Source organism: Microtus pennsylvanicus, chromosome 1, assembly GCF_037038515.1.
Source record: "Microtus pennsylvanicus isolate mMicPen1 chromosome 1, mMicPen1.hap1, whole genome shotgun sequence".
Lineage (NCBI taxonomy): Eukaryota > Metazoa > Chordata > Mammalia > Rodentia > Cricetidae > Microtus > Microtus pennsylvanicus.
The window spans coordinates 217,407,712-217,426,982 of NC_134579.1; the positions used below are offsets into that span (position 1 = coordinate 217,407,712).

Consider the following 19,271-nt stretch of genomic DNA (forward strand, 5'->3'; position numbering starts at 1 on the left):
GCTGTGGTTGAAGTAGGGTTTGAGGTATTGGGGTTTGCTTTCTTTTTAATGATCATTTTCATCCATGAGAGAGAAAACAGAACCGTGGGCAAGTCTGCATTATCTAGATTTGGGTGTCCAACCTTTTGACAATGTGACACAATGTTTTATCCACAACGCTTATCGGAGGGAATCATGAAATGACTTTTTAAAAATTACAAAGAAAGAAAAAAAGCCCTCTTGTTTTAAGTCAGCTTATGACTTTGCGTTGAGCCACATCATACATCCTTGGCTGTGTGCTGTCCATGGGTGTGAACCGGACACTCCTGGCAAAGTGAAGAATTAAACAAGTCAGAGAGGTGGAATAGAAGGGTTAGCCTTCTCCATCCAGTCTGTAGCTGGGCGGCACCGAACTCCCAGTAGCAATGGGGGGCAAAATGGCATGGACCTCGCTTCAGTCCGGCGAGAATAGAGTGGTGAGGAAGGCGATGGAGGGGTGGACTGCATGAGGAGGGGGCGTGGCTTTGGGGTGGACGACAGGGCGAAGGGCACGAGAAGCACTAGGCTCCCTGCAGCGTGAAGGGCGTGAGGTCGCTTATGTGGGCCGGGGCGTGGGGCGTGTCCCTTAAAATAGGGTGACTGCAGCTTATGAGCGAGTTGGGCAGGTGGGCCAGGGACTGAGGGGTCCGGAGGTGGAGCGCGGGGACTTCCTGGGCCAGCGGGGGCGTGTCCGTCTGGTGGGCCTGGACCGGAGGGTGTCCGGAACTGAAGCCGGGGGACTTTCTGGGCGGGGCCATCGGGGGCGTGGCCCGGGGCTGGGGGCGTGCCCGCCCAGAACTCGGGAGAGTGGCCTGCGGCTCGGGGCTTGTGTGCCCGGGCTTGGGGGGCGTGCCCCGAGCTAGGGGGCGTGGCCGTGGGGGCTACCCGGCGGTGCTCGGCTGACTGGCGGAAGCCTTCGGTGAAGCGTCGGCAGCGGGCTGTTGGGCTGCCGAGCCAGCGCGCGCGAAGGCTGCTGGGAGGCTGTGGAGCCCGGGGCAGCGCGATGGCATCGGCGGGGGCTCGCGGCGCCCTCCCTGGCTGGGTCTCCGTGCTGGCTTGGGGCCTGGCGCTGTGGTGCCTGTGCGGGGCGGGCCCGCTGTGGAGGTGAGAGCCAGCCGGCAGGGCTGGAGGCTGATTTCTGGGCGAAGGACGGCCTTCTTCCTCTTTTTAAGTTTTTCTTCTGGGGGCTCCATCCCCGCCCCCCGCGCGCTCGCTCGCGCCCCTTAGCTCTCCCTGGGACGCACGGGCTAGCTCTAATCATCTCTGCTTCCATTCTGCCAGGTCAATCCCCGAACACATTCTGACTTTTTCCTTCTTCTGCGTAACAGTCGATTAGTAAAAGCTTTTGGTGTTTTTGCACCACTGGAGCGGGAAAGGTAGGGCTTCGTTGCTCTCAAGAAGTCCTGTGTTCCCAAAGAGTAACTAAAAGCCAGTTGCATTTGTTTGCTTTCATATTTATTTAAGGTAGGGACCATTCTTCGGGCGTGGCGTGGTGTGCGGTGTGTGTGTGTGTGTGTGTGTGTGTGTGTGTGTGCAAAAGTTAGTCCCTATCTAAGAGTGTGATCTTGGAGCCCTACTGCTAGAAGACCTGCTCCTCACAGCCCAGTTGGTACCTGTGAGCAGCTAAGATATAGAAAGGACTTAGAGCAGTGAGGGTTAGCTGAGGACTTCAGGCTGCAGAGCACAGTTCTATAACCAGCCTCCTGTACGCCCCTGAGGTAAGGGTTACGCTTGGAATTTCAGCCCCAAGGCCAGGTGAGTTCCTTGTGTTGGGTGGGTCTCCTTTTCTCTGACTTTCTCCTTGAGTATTTGAGTAGGTGAAGCCTTGGATCTCTTATTAAACAGACGTACCTTCTTTTATCTGAAAAACACATAGAGATAGTTTGGTTGAATTTTATACCTTCCCGGCTCAGTGTGATCCTTTGCAAAAATGGAGATGGTCAGAGCTTTAACTTAGTGCGTTTCATCTCTTCTGCAGAGAAGGCTTTCATCATCTGTTTAGGCTTTTATGGCGGCTGTCAGGATCCCAGCAGAACTACCAAAGTTCTGTCCAAGGGCATACTGCCAGCAACCTGATGCTTCCGTGTTGGTCCCATATCTAAAAACTCCCCCGCTGTTGCCTAAACTCTGCCTCCAACATGTGACCATTAGGGATAACCACCCTACAGCTCCACAGTCCCACAGTTCCTCTGTGAAGTCTCTGGATTGGGAGAGCCTCAGTTCACAGGCTTGCGATAAAAGCAGTTTGGTGAGCATACTGTGGTCCAGGGAACATGTGACAAGACAGAGCACATCACATACCGTACCCTAGATAACGTGGACCAAGTCTGCTTGCCCAGGTCAGGCTGTGGCTAGAGCCCAGGCTAGGCTGCAGGTGACATTCATATCCATAGTGGTCTCTGAAGTAGCATCCTGTCCCCACGAGTGTAAGGGCAGCTAACTGCCAAATAGGGTATTGATAGGACTTCAGTGTGGCTTCAGGTCGTGTTTTGGCACGTGAATGGAGGGGAACAAGATAAATCTTCAGAGCCTAGGGAGCTCACAGAGACAGCGAAGAAATCAGGAGTCTGTATACTGAGCCCCCTGAAAAAGGCAACTATTGCTCAGTTACTTTCCGTCAGCAGGCCTTCCTGGCTCTACCCCACCCACCTGGCCCCTCCACTGTGTTGATATTCTCCATTACTCACAGATATGTGCCCTGGTATACTTGTTACTCTTAGAGCATTCTTTGCCTTCCTTTGTGGCCTGTACTTCAGGAGGTAGGTGTAATGGTCTGTCCTGTCTCTTTAAGAGACAAGCCACGCCCCCTCCAGTCTGCTGAGGCAGGCAGGTGTCCTTCCTGCTTGCTGCCTGAGTCTCTTCTGTCTCCCTGTCAAAGAGGCAGTTTCTGCCTGTGCCTACTTCTCCCATTCCCCCTTCTGTCTCCCTCCCTCCCCCTCTCTGCTCCTCTCCATAACCCACTCAATAAATATACAACCTCACACTGCATGGCATGCCTATCCATGTCTCTGTCTCTCGCCCGCTGCCACGTATCTCCCTGACCGGGACCATTGCCTTTGGAGACCTGTGGTGTGTGTGGTCTCGTGGCGTGCCCATCTGTCTGTCTCTCCTCGTGGTCTTCTGCACTGTCCCTGACTGAGAGTAGCTGCTCTTGGGACCCTCTGCCCACTGCCTGCCCCCACGTGGCCCCACCGCCAAGGATCCTGCAGCATTTTAAATTAATCCATCACAGTAGGGAACATTGTTCCTGGTCATGTGTCCAGTCCCGTAGACACTCCATGTTGAAGGAGTGGTTTGACTGGATAGGTGAGCCTTTGTCACTGGGACACATCCTTGAAAAATACGTTTGTCTTTTAACAGTGGCAGCCATGAGTGGAAGAAACTAATTTTGACCCAGCACTGGCCCCCAACAGTTTGCAAGGTGAGCTCTGTTTTGGCCGGCCCTCTTGATCCAGTAGGCCTGTATGGGTTGTTTTGTATGGGCAGGTGCCCACCTTGTATGCCAGGTGTGTTAAATCTGCCCTGAAGTGTGACTGGACCGCCTAACACGTGACTTGCGTGTGTAGGATTCGGAGGGTGGCAGCAACAGAATCTCGAGTGGTGCATTCCCTCTCCGTGCTGGGGTTCCTGCCCACCACTAGAGGTGACAGTCCTGGGTGTTCTAGACCCCTGCATGCACTACTCCAGTGTCTGTCTTCTTCATGGTGTCTTTGTTAGTTAGTTATCTTTTTGCCATGATAAGACACCAAGACCAAGGCTGATACACAACTAATAAAAACCCAGAAACAGAAATGAGGTTCAACCTAAAGGTCAGAAAAGCAAAACAGCCAGCTCTTACCTCTACCTCAGTTCGAAATGGCGATCCTGCCTCCAGGAATCTCGGAATGAGACTGTGAGTGAGAGCTGTCTCCTCCCATTTTATAATCCTCTCATTCTGGGATTCAAGACCTGGTTTCTGTGGCAAGCTGGTGTGGCTACTGGGATTGAAGGTGTGTGTCATTGCTGCCTGGTCTGTGGGATTGAAGGTGTGTGTCATTGCTGCCTGGTCTGTAAGGCTGGCCAGTGCGGCTGCTTTATTTTCCCAATCCCCCAGACAAGCTTTATTTATTAAAATACAGTTGAAATGCCACTACACAAGGAAACTTGGAGAAGCAAGAGATTTCTTTTTCTTTTTTTTTGTTGTTGTTTGTTCTTTTTAGGAGCTTACATTTTCCGAGAGTTAGGGTCTGTGACCATCCTGACGGGGAGCATGGTGGCCAGGTGGCCAGCAAGCATGGTTTAGGAGCAGGAGCTGAGAGCTTACATCTTGAGATATAAACATGATGCCGAGAGAGATACTGGGAATGGCATGGGCTTTTGAACCGTCAAAGCCCACCTCCAGGGACAAAGCTCCTCCCATAGGGCCACACCACACCTAATCCTTCCCACAGAGTTCTATGAGTTGGGGAACCAAGCCTTCAAATATGGGAGCCAATCTCATTCAAAGATCTACACACCGCATCTCTGTCTCTCAGACACTAACTGGGTTTAGGGCCCAGCCTGACCTAGTAGAGCCTCATCTTACTTTGATTATATCTTTAAAAACCCTATTTCCAAAGGAGCTGATGTTCACAGTAGGCGGCTTGGGTCAGAGATGTATCTTTGGGGCCCACAGCTCTGCCTTCAATAGGCCTGTACTTCCCTCTATGTACTGAGCTTTCCCCAGATGCCTGCAATGAGCAGAGTATGCTTGAAGAAGGCCATTGCCCGCTGCCGAGACGGTTCTGCTTGGCAGCCACGATACCCTTCCCCCTTGAGGTTGGCACCTCTGTCCACGTCCGTGTTTTCTTTCATGCCTTCTGTCCTTTATGCTGTCAGTGCTGAGACTCTTCTCTCATAGTGTTGCCAGCTGGGGCCTTGCGCTGGCTCATCCTCACGGGTGGTTTATAGAGCTGGCCCTGGAGTTCGTGAAATCTGGACGGTTTTGTCATATTGTTGACTGGGCACTAGTGTTGTTGTAGGTTTTCTGAAAACCTGTTTGAGTTTAAAAATTGGGACCTCTTATGAAGCATATACAACGTATCCTGCAGCTTTGCTGTAGTCTGATCTCCTGCCAGGTTGAGAGCCTTCCTGCCTTTCTGTCTCCTTGGGCATGGAGTAGTGGGGATTTTCTCTTTCACTTCCTCCGTCTTAATTTCCTGTTGACAGATGAAGTTGATTTTTCAGTTATGGTTGCCAAGTCATACCCTTGACCTGGTTCCCTGGTTCCCTGGTTCCAGTGTGGGGGTGGAGAGAGAGGATGTACAGGGAGCGCGGCACTTGAGGGTTTTAGGTGGCGAAGACCTCACTGGCTCTTCCCAGGGCAGGGAGGGCTAGAGACCTGGGCTCCTATTGCAGGGCCCACGGAAAGGAAAGCTTGCTTCAGGCCAGCCCCAGAGGAGTTGCCCTCCAGCAGCAGGCACCAGGCGGGTCTGGCCTGCCTGAGGAATTATGGGTGTGCTGTTGCCTCCTTGTGCCCTTCTTTAGCTACAAGTGCTGTGTCTGTGTCCTCCCCCCACCTCCCCACCCCTGTGAGGTAGACGGATGTGAATTATGCTGGGACACACCGGTCATGATCTCAAGGGGCACCACGAGACCTCAGCGTTTGCCAACTGAAGAAGAAAGCCGCCTCTGGTTTGAGTTTCCTTCTTAGGTCAGGTAGGCGCCTGGCCGTGGAGCTCTGCAGGGGCCTTCAGCCCTGATTCTGCACCTCAGTCACAGTGCCCGTAGGAAATGAACTTTCCTTAAGGAAGGACTCGGGGTGTTGGCTGAGGTGTACGTGTGGGCTGTAGCCCCCGTCTCTAGTCGTTCAGTCCTTCGGTAGCAGGCAGCTCTCACTAGTGACCAGTCGCCTGAACTGGGCTCTTCAGACCGCTCATAGAAAGAGGCTGCATGGTGGGGAGACAACAGGACAGGAGGGACATGATGTCTGTCTGTAGTAGCAGGATCCAGGTGTTCTATTTGCCTGGTTCCTGGTGTGTACGTGTGTGTCCTGAGTTCTGTTCCTTTTCATCCAGTCTGATAGCCCAAGTCTGTTTATTTCTATTACCATTTATTGTGGAAAAATTTCATCCTAACTAAACCCCTTGGAGGGCCATAATTTTATCTTACTAATATTTTTCATCTCTGATTTTATCTTTGTGATTGAAGTCGAGAAAACGCTCCTGTTTTCACCCCGGTACCTACCACTTCACTGTGTTTTGCTAGTCACAGAGCGCCAGGGTTTGCTTACATGTTTGCTCCTGCTATATAGATTGTTCGTAGGTAAATGTGCCTGTCCATACCTGTGAGTGCATGGAAAGACCGAGACTAGCTGCCCGATTCCCTGCAGCTCCGTTGTCTGAGGACTGACCTCGACTGCCCAGTCCTGGCATTTCCCATGAGTGCCGTGCTAGAGTAAACTTTCACAATGCTAACCCCGGGGTTACTGTCTGTTAGTGGTGTGCCTGTGTCTAGTTGATGTACATTCAAAGAAAACGGAGTTGATAAATATTTACACAACCAGTCACCTTCCTTATCTGTTTGTTTTTTCCCCAGGAAGTTGACGGCTGCAGAGATACTCTGGATTATTGGACAATACATGGACTATGGCAAGCATCTAATGTAGTAAAACCCAATGAGATAGCTGGACGTCACCATAGACATGTTACTCTTGTTAGAAGTTTATTCTGTTGACCAGATTCTTACACACACACACACACACACACACACACACACACACACACACAAGCACGCACTTTTATGTATGTATGAACGTTTTACCTGCATGTATGTCTGTGTACCATGTGTGTACCCAGTACCAGCAAAGGCCAGGAATGGGCATTGTCCCTGGGATTGGACTGAGCATGCAGTTATGAACTGCCATGTGGGTGCTGGGCATTGAACCATGTTCTCTGGGAGAGAGACCAGTGCTCTTAAGTCCCGAACATCTCTCCAGCCCCCTTATCAAAGATAAACAGGATCCTAGGTCCTTTCTTACTTTGTTCTTGAGGCCTATTATAGATAAAAATTTAAAACTAAAGTGTTAGCTCAGCAGATCAATAGACAAATGTGTTTTACACACTTCGCAGGCTGTCACCCCTCCAACCATGTTTGTTTGCACTCCCTTTAGTTAGTTCTTTCTCTGTGCACGCCCTTGTGGTATTGAAGTGTGCATATCGGTTTGCCACCTTTAGAGTGGACATGGCCCCTACACCATAGACTCCTCTGCTAGGAAGAACTGAGGCTGCACTCAGCCCAGAGCCGTTTCCGATGTTTCCTCTACTGACAGTCCCGCGTGTTTGTCCGAAGCTGGACGTGTCTGAGCCTGTTTGTCCGAAGCTGGACGTGTCTGAGCCTGTTTGTCCGAAGCTGGACGTGTCTGAGCCTGTTTGTCCGAAGCTAGACGTGTCTGAGCCTGTTTGTCCGAAGCTGGACGTGTCTGAATATATTTGCTCCTTTTTCAGAACAAAGTCAAGCTGACCGTTTGCTCAGAACCATTTTTTTTAAAAATTTTTTATTACTTTATAAATAATACCAATCAAAATTTCCACTTCCTTCCCTCTTCCCACTTCCCACCTGCTCCCCCCCCTCCACATCCTCCTTCTCTCCCCCTCCAGTCCTAAGAGAGGACAAGGTGCCCTGCCCTGTGGGAAGTCCAAGGCCCTCCCCCTACATCCAGGCTTAGGAAGGTCTGCATCCAAACAGACTAGGATCCTAAAAAGCCAGCACATGCAGTAGAGACAAATCCCAGTGCCATTATCATTGGTTTCTCAGTCTCCCCAATTGTCAGCCACATTCAGAGGGTCCAGTTTGATCCCATGCTCGTTCAGTCCCAGTCCAGCTGGCTTTGGTGAGCTCCCATTAGCTCAGGCACTCTTTCTCAGTGGGTGGACCAACCCCTCGTGGTCCTGACTTCCTTGCTCATATTTGTTGATGGGCTTTGGGGGAGTACGGGGTTCCTGACTAGAATTACTCTCTCACATGTAGATTTTTAAGAGAAGTGCTTTCTAGTATCGTGACTAAGGCTTCCTCACCAAGACTAATATTTCTTCTTTTTCTTAAACATTTGGATTTCAAGGCCTGATAGAGCAGAAGATTGTAACCAATCCTGGCACTTTAACTTAGATGAGATTAAGGTATTGATCTTTTTATTATACTTCTATTGCAAATAGAAAGTTGAACTAAATGAATTCATCCTTCATAAGTGTACCTTCAAAGTCATGTTTCAGATTGCAGGTTCAGGAGTGGATTCACCAGGACTGAGCCCCCTGGGTCTCTTTAGTAATGATTGCTATATACAACAACCCCATACATGCAAAAAGAAAAAAAAAATCCACCTTCCACCTCCTGGTCTAGGTCTGAATGGATGTTAGAAGCAGCTCAGGGGGCAGCAGTGCCTGTCCTGGTAGCACGGACCCTTCTGCTTACATGCCAGAGCTAGCTAGACCTTAGCTCTGGGGCTTCTGGGCCAGTGAGGGAAGGTGGGCACTTGGTTTGTGTGGTAAGGGTGAGACATTTCCAGACCGCTGTGGCTTGGAGAGTAGGCACCTGATACCCAGGGTGCATGGTTTCTAAGTAGGAACTCGAGGAGGACATGACAGGCCTCTTCAGCATCACAATTCCCGTTACAGAATCAATCACAGGACAGAAGTGCTCTTGAGATTTGCGCGGCATAGCAAACCTGCTCCCGCGTGTTCACCTTTCCTGAAGGGGCATCAACAACTCCTGTCAGGGTACCTGGGGTGGCATAGGGGACATGGCAGGCCCAATAGGTGGGTTTCTTTGTGTAACAGTCTTGGCTGTCCTGGAACTTGCTTTGTAGACCAGGCTGGCTTCGAACTCAAAGAGATCCGTCTGCCTCTGCCTCCTGAGTACTAAAGTAACTGTGCTGTACTGGGTGTCTGAATATGCATACACTCTAGCTATCTTCTGAATCATCACTGAGTAGTTGCTGTCTGTCAGTCCGTCCTACATTTTGGGCCGAGCAGTGGAAATTTGCCAGGGGCACATGAAAACTGCACAGACAACCTCAAGCTTCCCAGGTTCCCCAGGAATCCAGATGCCAAGTCTGTCCGTGTCTGGCCAGGTCCTCCAGGAAACATGTTGAGGTAAAACTAGGTAGTGAGGCTGTCAATAGTAGCTGACTGTAGCTTGTTAAAAGTACATTTTTTGGGGTCTGGAGGGATGGCTCAGTGGTTAAGAGCACTGGCTGCTCTTCCAGAGGACCCAGGTTCAATTCTGAGAACCCATATGGCAGCTCACAGCTGTCTGTAACTCCAGTTCCAGGACTTCCTGACACTCTCACACAGACACACATGCAGCAAGACACCAATGCATATAACATAAAAATAAATTACATATTTTTTGAAAAGCTATTTTTTCTTAAAATTATTTAGTTTCTATAGAGATTGTAAAAAGATGCCAATGTCCTCTATATTGCAAGTGAAAAACAACATCAAGGTACTAGGCAAAATTTTCGACTAGCAACAGTTGAACCTTGGATAAGCCTCTTTGAATATGATACTATTACTACATAAAGCTTGAACCTAGCATTTAAAAGATGAAGGAAAAGGGACCAGTGAAAATGATGCCAGGAGAAGGGAGGTTTAAGTCGTGTTAGTGGGTTAGCACTTCCTGGAAGGGAAGTCCAGAATACCAGGGTCGAGCAGCCTTTGGTGCTGGGCCAGTGGGTCTGCGGTAGCCATCCTTACTGCTTCTCTTCCCGAAATCCTGGTGTGCTTGTGTAGCGTTATGGTCAGACGTAGTTGTCTCCAACAGGAAAGTGAGCTTGTTTGACTGTAAGTGACATCACCCTAGGCTATCCCCAGAGGTCTCACTGGGGCTGAAACTAGGCTGAGGGAAGTGGCCCATGAGGAGGCTCAAGGAGGTGACAGCAGACAGCACTGGAAGGGAGGAGGTGACAGTGTTCACTTGTCCCCACCTTTTCTTGTCACCCCTGATACCCAAGGCGACCTTGGATCTCGTCGTGTCTCAGGGTTTGCCCTTTTCAGGTTGTAGTCACAGTACAGTTAAGGTTCCTCACGTGTTTTTATGGCTTCAGAGGACCATTTCTTCAGTTTATCATTCTCTTTATTTTATTTGTTTTTTGATTTTTTTTTTTTGAGACAGGGTTTCTCTATATCTTTGGAGCTTGTCCTGGAACTCACTCTGTAGACCAGGCTGACCTTGAACTCACAGAGATCCTTAGGCCTCTGCCCCCTGAGTGCTGGGATTAAAGATGTGTGCCACTGTCGCCTGGCCTTGTCATTCTCTTGTAAGAGTTTGTGTGTTTTCACTTGCGGCTACTTCAGCATGCTTTATGCAGAATAAACACAAACTCATTTTGCTCATTTTTTTTTAAAAATATTTATTTATTTACTTATTATGTATACAATATTCTGTCTGTGTGTATGCCTGCAGGCCAGAAGAGGGCACCAGACCTCATTACAAATGGTTGTGAGCCACCATGTGGTCGCCGGGAATTGAACTCAGGACCTTTGGAAGAGCAGGCAATGCTCTTAACCACTGAGCCATCTCTCCAGCCCCCTCATTCTGCTCATTTAAATTGTTAGAGCTTGAATGCTTTCTCTTTATTAGTTTGTTAAGTTTGCTTAGAAGTTTTGAATTTGTTAGGTCCTAGGCAAACATTTTGTTTAAATTACATACAGGACCTTCTGCGAGACATGAAGATCTACTGGCCCGATGTAATCCACCCGTCCTCTAACCGCAGCCGGTTCTGGTAAGTCTGAATTCCCATTGGCCATATGCATTTGAACACAGATGTGAGGAATTTCTAAGGGTGTCCTGGGTGTCAGCTGTGGGAGGCACAGAGAACAGGTGACAGATCCTGTCACTAGAGGGCATCAAGAAATGATTCTGGTATGTAGCTTTGAGGGCCTCTGTCCAGTGGGTTAAAAATGAGGTCAGGTGGAATTTATGTAATGAACTTGTTTTCTGGTCTCTTGTTATTTCATCCATTACTTCATTTAAAAAGTCCTCTCTCCTAAAATTGAGCAATCAAATGCTTGCATATTTAAAAATCAATCCAAATCTCTCTGCCTCTCTCTTTCTCTGTCTGTCTCTGTCTGTCTGTCTGTCTAACTCTCTCTCTCTCTCTCTTTCACACACACACACACACACACACACAGAGCATGCCTTAGAGATAGTGACCTCATGGTGACCTGGTCAGAGACAATGTGAGTCTCACAGGGACAGTCTTCTTCCAGGTTAGCAAGAGCTTGGAATTAACCCAGTTGTTTGAAAAGCATTGTTTTGTTTGTTTGTCTGTTTTTTAAAGAAGATAAAATTGATTCAACTGAAGGTAATTTTTTTCTACATCTTCCAATGTGAAAATTTATAATTCCTATTACAGCTAATAATATCTTTCCAGGCCTCTTAATTTAACCTAGAAATATTCCTCGTTTTATAAAATGCCTTAAAGCAGCAGCGAAATGTAATCGGTGCCGGCTTCCTGCGTCGCAGTGTTGAGCATGGCTTTTTCAGGGTTTGTGGACTGCTGTGTTTAGGCCGGAATCACTTTTAGATAAACAGGACGTTCAGTAAAAGCTTGGGTGGTGACTAGCTCACTAGATGAGTCCAGGTTTCTGGTGCTTTCCTGCTGAACTAGACTCCCAGCGTTGTTAGTTCTGAGAAAGCTGCCCACTAAACTGCTCAGAAGCCGTGAACTCACTTTGCAGCCCAGGTACGCCTTGAACTCACTGTCTTTCATAGCCTGTATTCTAGAAAGTACTTCAACTGCCTCTGCCTCCTGAGTGCTGGGGTTAAAGGCTTCACCACCACCGCCTGGATGGAGTGTGTTGTGATTGTAGAGGTGCCCTGGAAGGGGTTTGAGATAGAAACATGAGAAGACTGGGTGGTCTCTTTGGAGATTGTTGCACGTTGCTGGGGCTGGCCCCAGGTATCTGTGAAGGCAGTGACAGGCTCAGTGCATGCGGCAGCTCTGCTCTAGAGCACGGGTCTGACCCTTCTTATGCTGCACCGCACAGGAAACACGAATGGGATAAGCACGGCACCTGCGCTGCCCAGGTGGATGCCCTCAACTCCGAGAAGAAGTACTTCGGGAAGAGCCTGGACCTGTACAAGCAGATCGACCTCAACAGGTGTGTGGACACGTTACTCTGCCGTGGACCTGGGGCTGGGCCACTGGGAATGAGTACGACATTCCTGCCAACACCCTGAGTGTTACCGTCCTGAATGCGCTGTGGTGGGCTCATTCCTGGGGTTGAGCCCCCGACAGATCTTTGGTCATTATGACCGGGCTGCCGTGTGGTGCTGAGTTGTCATTAGTGAATCATCCCTAGGAAGTGGAGCCTGACAGGCACCTACAACCTCTGAGAAAGTTGCCTTAAGATCATTCCCCTAGAGACATCGGTCCTCAATAGATCTCTGTATCCGATTGTAGTGCTCCTCAAACAAGCCTGAGGTGGAGGGAAGGGTCCTTTAAGCCCTAGAAATGAGCCAAACCATGTAGATTTTTACTGCCTGCCTTGACCTCAGTTCTGGACTTGGGGTAGTGAATCTGTAAGAACAGCATGCTCTGTAGGACGGTGGACCAGCCTGATCCTTTCCATCCAGACGCTTCTGTCGTGATGAGTGTACTGTGCTTTTCATTTGTTTATTGTTTGAGTGTAGTGTGTGTGTGCGTGCATGTGTGTGTGCATGCGTGTATGTGTGTGTGTGCGCGCGCGCGCGTGCGTGCGCGCATGGAGGTCAGAGGACAGCTCTGGAGATGGTTTTCTTCTTTCACCTTTGCACAGCTGGGTTCTGGGGCTTGAACCCAGGTTGTTAGGCTTGTGTGGCAGGTGCTTTTCTACCTGCTGAGCCATCTTCCTGGCTCTTAAGTGTTTCTTATTGAGACTGAACGTGATAAGCCAGTGATTAGGAGAGAGTAAGGAGGGTATCAGCGTGGGAGCTTAGCCTGCAGTGGGCTGAACGTAAATTGCCTCCAAAATTTGTAGACAGAAATCTTCCTCAGGCGGGCGGTGCATGAGTGTGGAGCTCTCCTGAGTGGAATTAGTTCTCTTACTGCAGGCCCTGGAGAGCTAGAGAGCTTGTTAACACCCCCATGTAAGCGCACAGAAATACAGACTATGAGGAATGAGCCATCCCCAGACACCAGAACTTTGATCCTAAGATTCTCAGCCTCTAGCCATGTGAGAAATGAATGTCTAGAAAAATGAAGGCTTTTTACAGTGTCTGCACACTGCTTGTCCTCTGTACAGCTTGTTCTAGTCAGAGCTCCAGATGAGAATAATCCCAGGATCCTTTGCTTGTCAATCATATCTAAGGTTCATGAATTAAATCTGCTTAAAAGATGAATAAACCTTCCACTGGCTCTCTGCACACAGGCTTTGTCTCCTTAGCACAGACGCTGGCTGTGCACACACAGGCTTTGTCTCCTTAGTACAGACACTGGCTGTGCACACACAGGCTTTGTCTCCTTAGCACAGACACTGGCTGTGCACACACAGGCTTTGTCTCCTTAGCACAGAGACGCTGGCTGTGCACACACAGGCTTTGTCTACTTAGCACAGGTGCGGTCGTAGTGATCTGCCACCATTTCACACACAGTTTTCTGTGTTGCTTCGCTCAAAACCAGCTGGGATTTGAATCAGTTAATCTGGCCGTAGAAGAGGAGGGACAGGTGCCTTTGGAGAGATGGGATAACCAAAGAATACCCATGAAGGCCTGAACGCCTCCAGCTGGCTGAGCATAGGGTCCTTTCTGACAGTTTGATTATATGACCTCTTTAGATCTTATCCTCATGTTATAAAAAGAATGGTTGGGCAGTACTCAGATTTTGAAGTTCCTTTTGTCTTTTAAAAATTTGTATTATTAGGCTGGGTACGGTGGCCTATGCATTTAATCCCAGTACTTTGGAGGCAGAGGCAGGTGGATCTCTATAAGGTTGAGGCCAGATTGCTTCCCATAGCAAGTTCCAGGCCAAACAGGGCTACACAGTGAAACCCTGTCTCAAAGCAGAAAAAATAAAACATCCAAATATCTGCATTATTAAGTACATACACTAGGAGTTACATGCCAGGTACTGTAACAGACACTCAGCATCGTGAGTTGTGTGTGTAGTTTGTTTAAGCTGTGGGGTTTTCTGAGAACACAGTATCTCTTGCAGTAAGGACAAACCCTTGGAAACCCTGACCCCCAAAGTGTAGGTTTTTCAGAAACCTACTGGGTACTTAGAAGCCATGTGAAGAACCCCTGCAAGAAGGTCCATCTTGTGCTTCTGGAGCACAGGAAGGCAGCAGTTAAAAAGAGACTGACCTTCCAGAAAGGCTGACAGACAGACAGACCCACAGGGAGCTTCTGTTGGTGAGAGCGGGCCCAGCCTGGTAGCCACACTGTGGTATGAGTCGAGGCTAATCCAACTAGCCACATAGGAAGGTGAGTAGCTATTGTATGAGGTGCAAAGGCCTAAGCATCTAAGTAGCTCCTGTTTGCGGCCTTTGCTGCCTAGTAGTGTCTCCTGTTAGAGACACATCAGAGCCTTCACCCTTGAAACACTGCTGTCTAGCTACAGCCACTGGCTGTCAGCAAGTGATCCCAGAGGCCTGATAACTGGAAGGCACTCCCAGTGGGCAGTGCTTGCTTAAAATGACAAAAAAAAAATTGTAGAAGAATGATTACTCTCCCCAATTCCTCCATCAGTGGAGAATACCTGTCCGTTTCATAAGATGTAACAAGGTATCATAAACTGTAAATCATGCTCACCTACTTGGTGGTGTAAAGGCGGCAGGCTGAGAAGCTCTGAGCTCCCGCCAGTGCAGATATGGGCTGGCACCCCGCTGTCTTCACTCAGAAGAGGACAAGAGACAACTTGGCCCGTCTTTCTCTTTGCTGTGTTTCCTGGGCCACCTGCATCAGGTGGAGCAGTGTGTGGCCACAGGTGCTAAGCGACATTTTCCAGTAATGTTATTAAAACACAGCTGTAAAAACAGCTGTAAAAATTCTGGTCAAAAATGGCAATAACAGGTTAAGCTCAGATTATCAAAGCACTAAAGTTGTGACTTACAATAAATATTGTTTTGAAGTTGGAATATTTTATACTTTGTTGGAACTGCGTTAATCATGTACTGACAGCCAGGACAGGCAGTGGCACACTTATGTGGATTTGGGGGGCATTTATGGGGCTTCAGGGACCTTTCCTGCTTGCCCCTTGCTGCCACAGACTGATGGCAAATAGAGAGGAAGAGTTGGAGCCTCCAACCTACCCTTGGCGTCACAGGCCTGAGCCATCCGGGATCTTGTGGTGCACCACAGAGACTTCCCTGCAGTGGGTGGTCTAGGGACGTTGACATTGTGCCTCCAGTATTAAGTTTGTTGTGAGCAACTCTGATAGGATTCTAGGCTACATGCACTGAAATTCTTTGATGATCTGGCCAGCACAGTTCTTCAGGAAAAGCTATCCTGCAGAGCCTATGTGGTCATAGCTTGCTCAGGGTTTGCTGCTGCTGTTCCTATTAACGGATTTATTGTGAAAGTTAGAAAGGACACTCTCCTTTAACAGCGTCTTAATTTTCAGTGTGAAATCCAAGGGAAGAACAAAGTGTACTGTGCTGTCTTCATGCAGCTAATTTTTACATTTTCTTTTAGTGTGCTGCTAAAATTTGGGATCAAGCCATCTATCAATTACTACCAGGTAAGTCTTACCTGCAGCCTCTGTCTGGTATCTAATGTTTGTCACTGGGGAATTTGGCGGGATCCATTCACCTTGTGAGCTGCAGTTGGGTTTTAAAGTGACCTAGGATAGACGACTTGAAATAGGTTTTCCTTGAACTGTTTGCGTTTGCATATGAACATACATATGCTCTTGGGCCCCTGATTGGAGGCGCAGATCCATGGTTCTGCCAAGCAGCAGTCCTTGGCCTCAGCACAGTGGAACGTGCTTTTGAAGAATGTCACGGTGTTTGAGGGGAAAGAAACTGGCTTTCGGTTTTTCATGTAAGCTACGTGGCACAGGAAGTAATGCCATGTCTTATTGACTAAGAAGGACATGTGCAATGCAGATCTTTCAGTTATGGCTTGTCTGGTTTTGTTTGCTAAAGAGAGCTGTCACTCAAAAGCTTAAAATATACCTGGGCTACCAGGAGAGCTCACAGACTCGCTTTAGACGGTTCTCTGAGGTGTTTTTTGTGCTTATTGTGGGGTGTGGCTTTAAAACAGCTCCAGAGAAGCCTCTGCGGTCCAGGCATGGGCACGGCCATCACTTTGCCCTGTTGGTAGTAACGCGACAGCTTTGTCTGTAGGACCGTGTGCTCCTTTCCCCAGTCAGTGTGTATCTCTCCCTCTGTGGACAGTAGGGAATTGGAGCCTGGCCTTGAAAGGAGCTTTAGCTGCCAGTTAAGTTAGATCCTTCTGGAAAACGCCAGGATGTGGGTTTGTAGGGCTTCCCCGAGCTCACCTGGACTCTGCTCAAGCTGATATGAGGAGGGGGCTGTGTTTACAGTTTCACCTGACTTGATGTTCACAGATGGTATCCATGGTGATGGGAATGGCAGGGTCTACCTGCTGCTGAGCTGACTCATGCACTTGGTAAGGTGGCAGGAGTACGAGACAGTGACTTGGAAAACTGGTCCAAAAGTGTCTGACATCAGCAGGCATTCAGCTTTGCATCAGCATCCAAGCCCCTGTCCGCTCATGTGCTCTGTGGCATATGGGGGCTACTGGACCTGTGGAGGAGGCGGTGACCTGGCATTTCTCAGAAACGGGTAGCTGGGGTGGTAAGGGCCATGCCATGCTCTGAGACACAGGCAGCACTGGGAAGTTCCTAGTGGACCTGTGTTCTCAACAGCATTCTGGTTGCCAAGTTCAAAGGCAGAGAGAATCTCCAGGGAAAGCCAAGGGTGAGCCATGGAAGCTGCTGGATTTGAGGCAGGAATTGGCCTGGGGAAAAGCTTTGGGATCCCAACAGTCAGTTGGCGAGGGTGGCTTTAGGCAAGATAGCGTAGGAGGGAGACACTGGACTGGGCTGGAGATAGGGAAGAATCAAGCTCCCAGTGGAGAGGAAGGTGGAACAGAGAAAAAACAAACTGTTGGGGATGTTCGGGCCTCCTGGGTAAAGCCCATAGTGATCTGTCCTTCAGTGATGGAGCCAGGACATCCTCAGGCTGTCCTCCAGGTCCTCTGTGTGTGGGGGTGCTCTCTAAGGCTGTCCTCCAGGTCCTCTGTGTGTGGGGTGCTCTCTAAAGAGAATCAGTGAGGGTGGGACTTCTGCTGTTGAAGCTCATTGCTAATGCTCTCATTTAATCCCAGCTTGCAGATTTCAGAGATGCGCTTACCAGGATCTATGGCGTGGTGCCTAAAATCCAGTGCCTTGTGCCAGAACAGGTCAGAAGTGTTCTATCACCCTGTTGTCTCTATGGAAAAGATGGTTTTACTCTGGGACAGTTACATCTGGGCATATTTTGCATGTATGTATGTATACAGACAAGTGTTTGGGAAAGCACAGAGAGGTTTTGAAGCAACTCATGTGTTTCTCAGATTCCTTCCTTGGGGAGACATAAATATCTGCTTCCCCTCTTAAGGTCTCAACAGCCCCCCAAAGCATGATTCCACCAAAGATCACTCGGGTGAACCCATGAGCTTATTGAGCTTAGTTACAGAGCCTGGATGAGGGGTTACCTGCAGGGTCGTGGGTGCTGCTCTCCTAAGAGCCCACACCAGAATGTCTCTACCCAGCAGGGGGGAGGGCTTTTCCTCAGCCACATAGATGGAGCCCCTTCTAGTCTTCTCTGGTCTATACATTCAAGCCCCTCCTGGACACCATGTGTAGTTAGTGTAGCATTGCCAGAAGCAGGAAATAGGAAGCAGCTGGATAGGCAGGTGAGGGTCACATGATCCTCCTGCCCCTCTAAGAAAGAATGTAAACATAAACATTAAGGAGCCCTGATGGCCTGATCTTGTGCAAGAGGCACAGCTAAACTCACCAAGATGGCAGCTGCTTGGTCAAAGACTCGATTTGTATAACACTATAGGCTATGCCGCTTCGTTCTAGTGAGAAAACCTTGTAAGAGGAAGGGAAAGGGAGAGAGAGGAGAAAGGGGAAGAAAAAGGGGGCGAGGAGATAGAGTTCTAAGTTAAGCATTTGTAAGTTTCTAAGTTTTTTGTTGTTTTTTGTTTTTGTCTGTTCATTTATTTGGTTGGTTTTGTTTTCCAGACAGGTTTCTCTGTTATATAACTGTGTAGACCACGCCATTCTCCACCTTGCAGAAATCGCCTGCCTCTCTGTGGGCCGCCACACCTGGCAGTCTAAGCTCTTACCTTGCCTCTCTCAGTCACTTTAATTGCAGCCTACTGTCTCATTTCCAGATGAAACAGATTCTCTTGGCTGCCAGGAACGAGTATCTTGACATTTACTCTGCCAGGGTCCCCATGTGTGCTGTGGGCACATTTGGGTCAGTTTGTGTTTGTGTTTTGTCTTCCGAGCTGAAAACACCTCCTCACCCTGGGCTTCTAGGCTAGCAGAGATGAGCCCTCAGTGACTGTGAGGAGCAAGCCTCCACCATGTTCCCCTGAACCCTCCTCTGCTCCGAGAGGCCTTGCTCAGAGGCTGGAGTCTCTGATCTGGAGCCGCAGCGAGCCGCTGATTCTGTTTTCAAGTGCTGAGGCTGTGATCCCCAGATCGATACTAACCCATGGGTCCTGGACTCTGAAATGTCTACCATTTTCTATTTTTAGGGAGAGAGTGTACAAACTGTTGGTCAAATAGAGTTATGCTTCACCAAGGAGGACCTCCATCTGCGAAACTGCACTGAGCCAGATGAGCGGCTATCCTTCAGGCCGGATGCCCGGCTGGTCACGGGGGCTTCCACACACGGGATGATGGTCTGTGAAGATGGTCCAATCTTCTATCCTCCGCCTGCAAAGACCCAACTTTGATGTTCACATTTTGGAAATATTTTATGTTCCACAAAGTAAGAAAAAGTCACAAATTAATTGCTTTCTAAAAATCCACTGTAAGTTTCTTAAAATGTGTTTGGCTTTTTTCCTTGTGTGTTAATGAGTTGGTCTTTGTCCAGTCTGATTGGTAGGGGCTCCTGTGTTCTTCCTGGCAGCTGTGAGCAAAGCACTTGGGGTCAGGCCTTACTTCCTGTCCCGAAGCAGCTGGATTCACACTGCCAATAAGAACTTGGAAGTCTCGACACAGAGTTTTTTTATTTTGGTCAAGTTTAAATTATCCCGTTTCTTTTTTTAAATTTAAAAATTTTATTATTATTATT

The 19,271-nt window shown here is 48.8% G+C and overlaps 1 protein-coding gene across 1 annotated transcript; it reads left to right on the forward strand.

The window, feature by feature from the left end:
* The first annotated feature begins 882 nt into the window (after nt 1–882).
* Rnaset2 (ribonuclease T2) lies at nt 883–19,022 on the forward strand. Its single transcript, XM_075951139.1, has 9 exons — nt 883–1,122; nt 3,379–3,439; nt 6,574–6,626; nt 8,096–8,153; nt 10,686–10,756; nt 12,024–12,137; nt 15,646–15,691; nt 17,305–17,379; nt 18,730–19,022. The coding sequence occupies exons 1-9, from the start codon at nt 1,022–1,024 to the stop codon at nt 18,928–18,930; spliced, it is 780 nt and encodes a 259-aa protein (XP_075807254.1). The 5' UTR covers nt 883–1,021; the 3' UTR covers nt 18,931–19,022.
* The last annotated feature ends 249 nt before the right edge of the window (nt 19,023–19,271 follow it).

Coding starts and splice junctions, on each gene's coding strand:
- Rnaset2 (XM_075951139.1), top strand. CDS start 1,022: ATGGCATCGGCGGGGGCTCGCGGCGCCCTCCCTGGCTGGGTCTCCGTG. Junction 1,123..3,378: donor GGGGCGGGCCCGCTGTGGAG/GTGAGAGCCAGC, acceptor GTCTTTTAACAG/TGGCAGCCATGAGTGGAAGA. Junction 15,692..17,304: donor CATCTATCAATTACTACCAG/GTAAGTCTTACC, acceptor ATTTAATCCCAG/CTTGCAGATTTCAGAGATGC.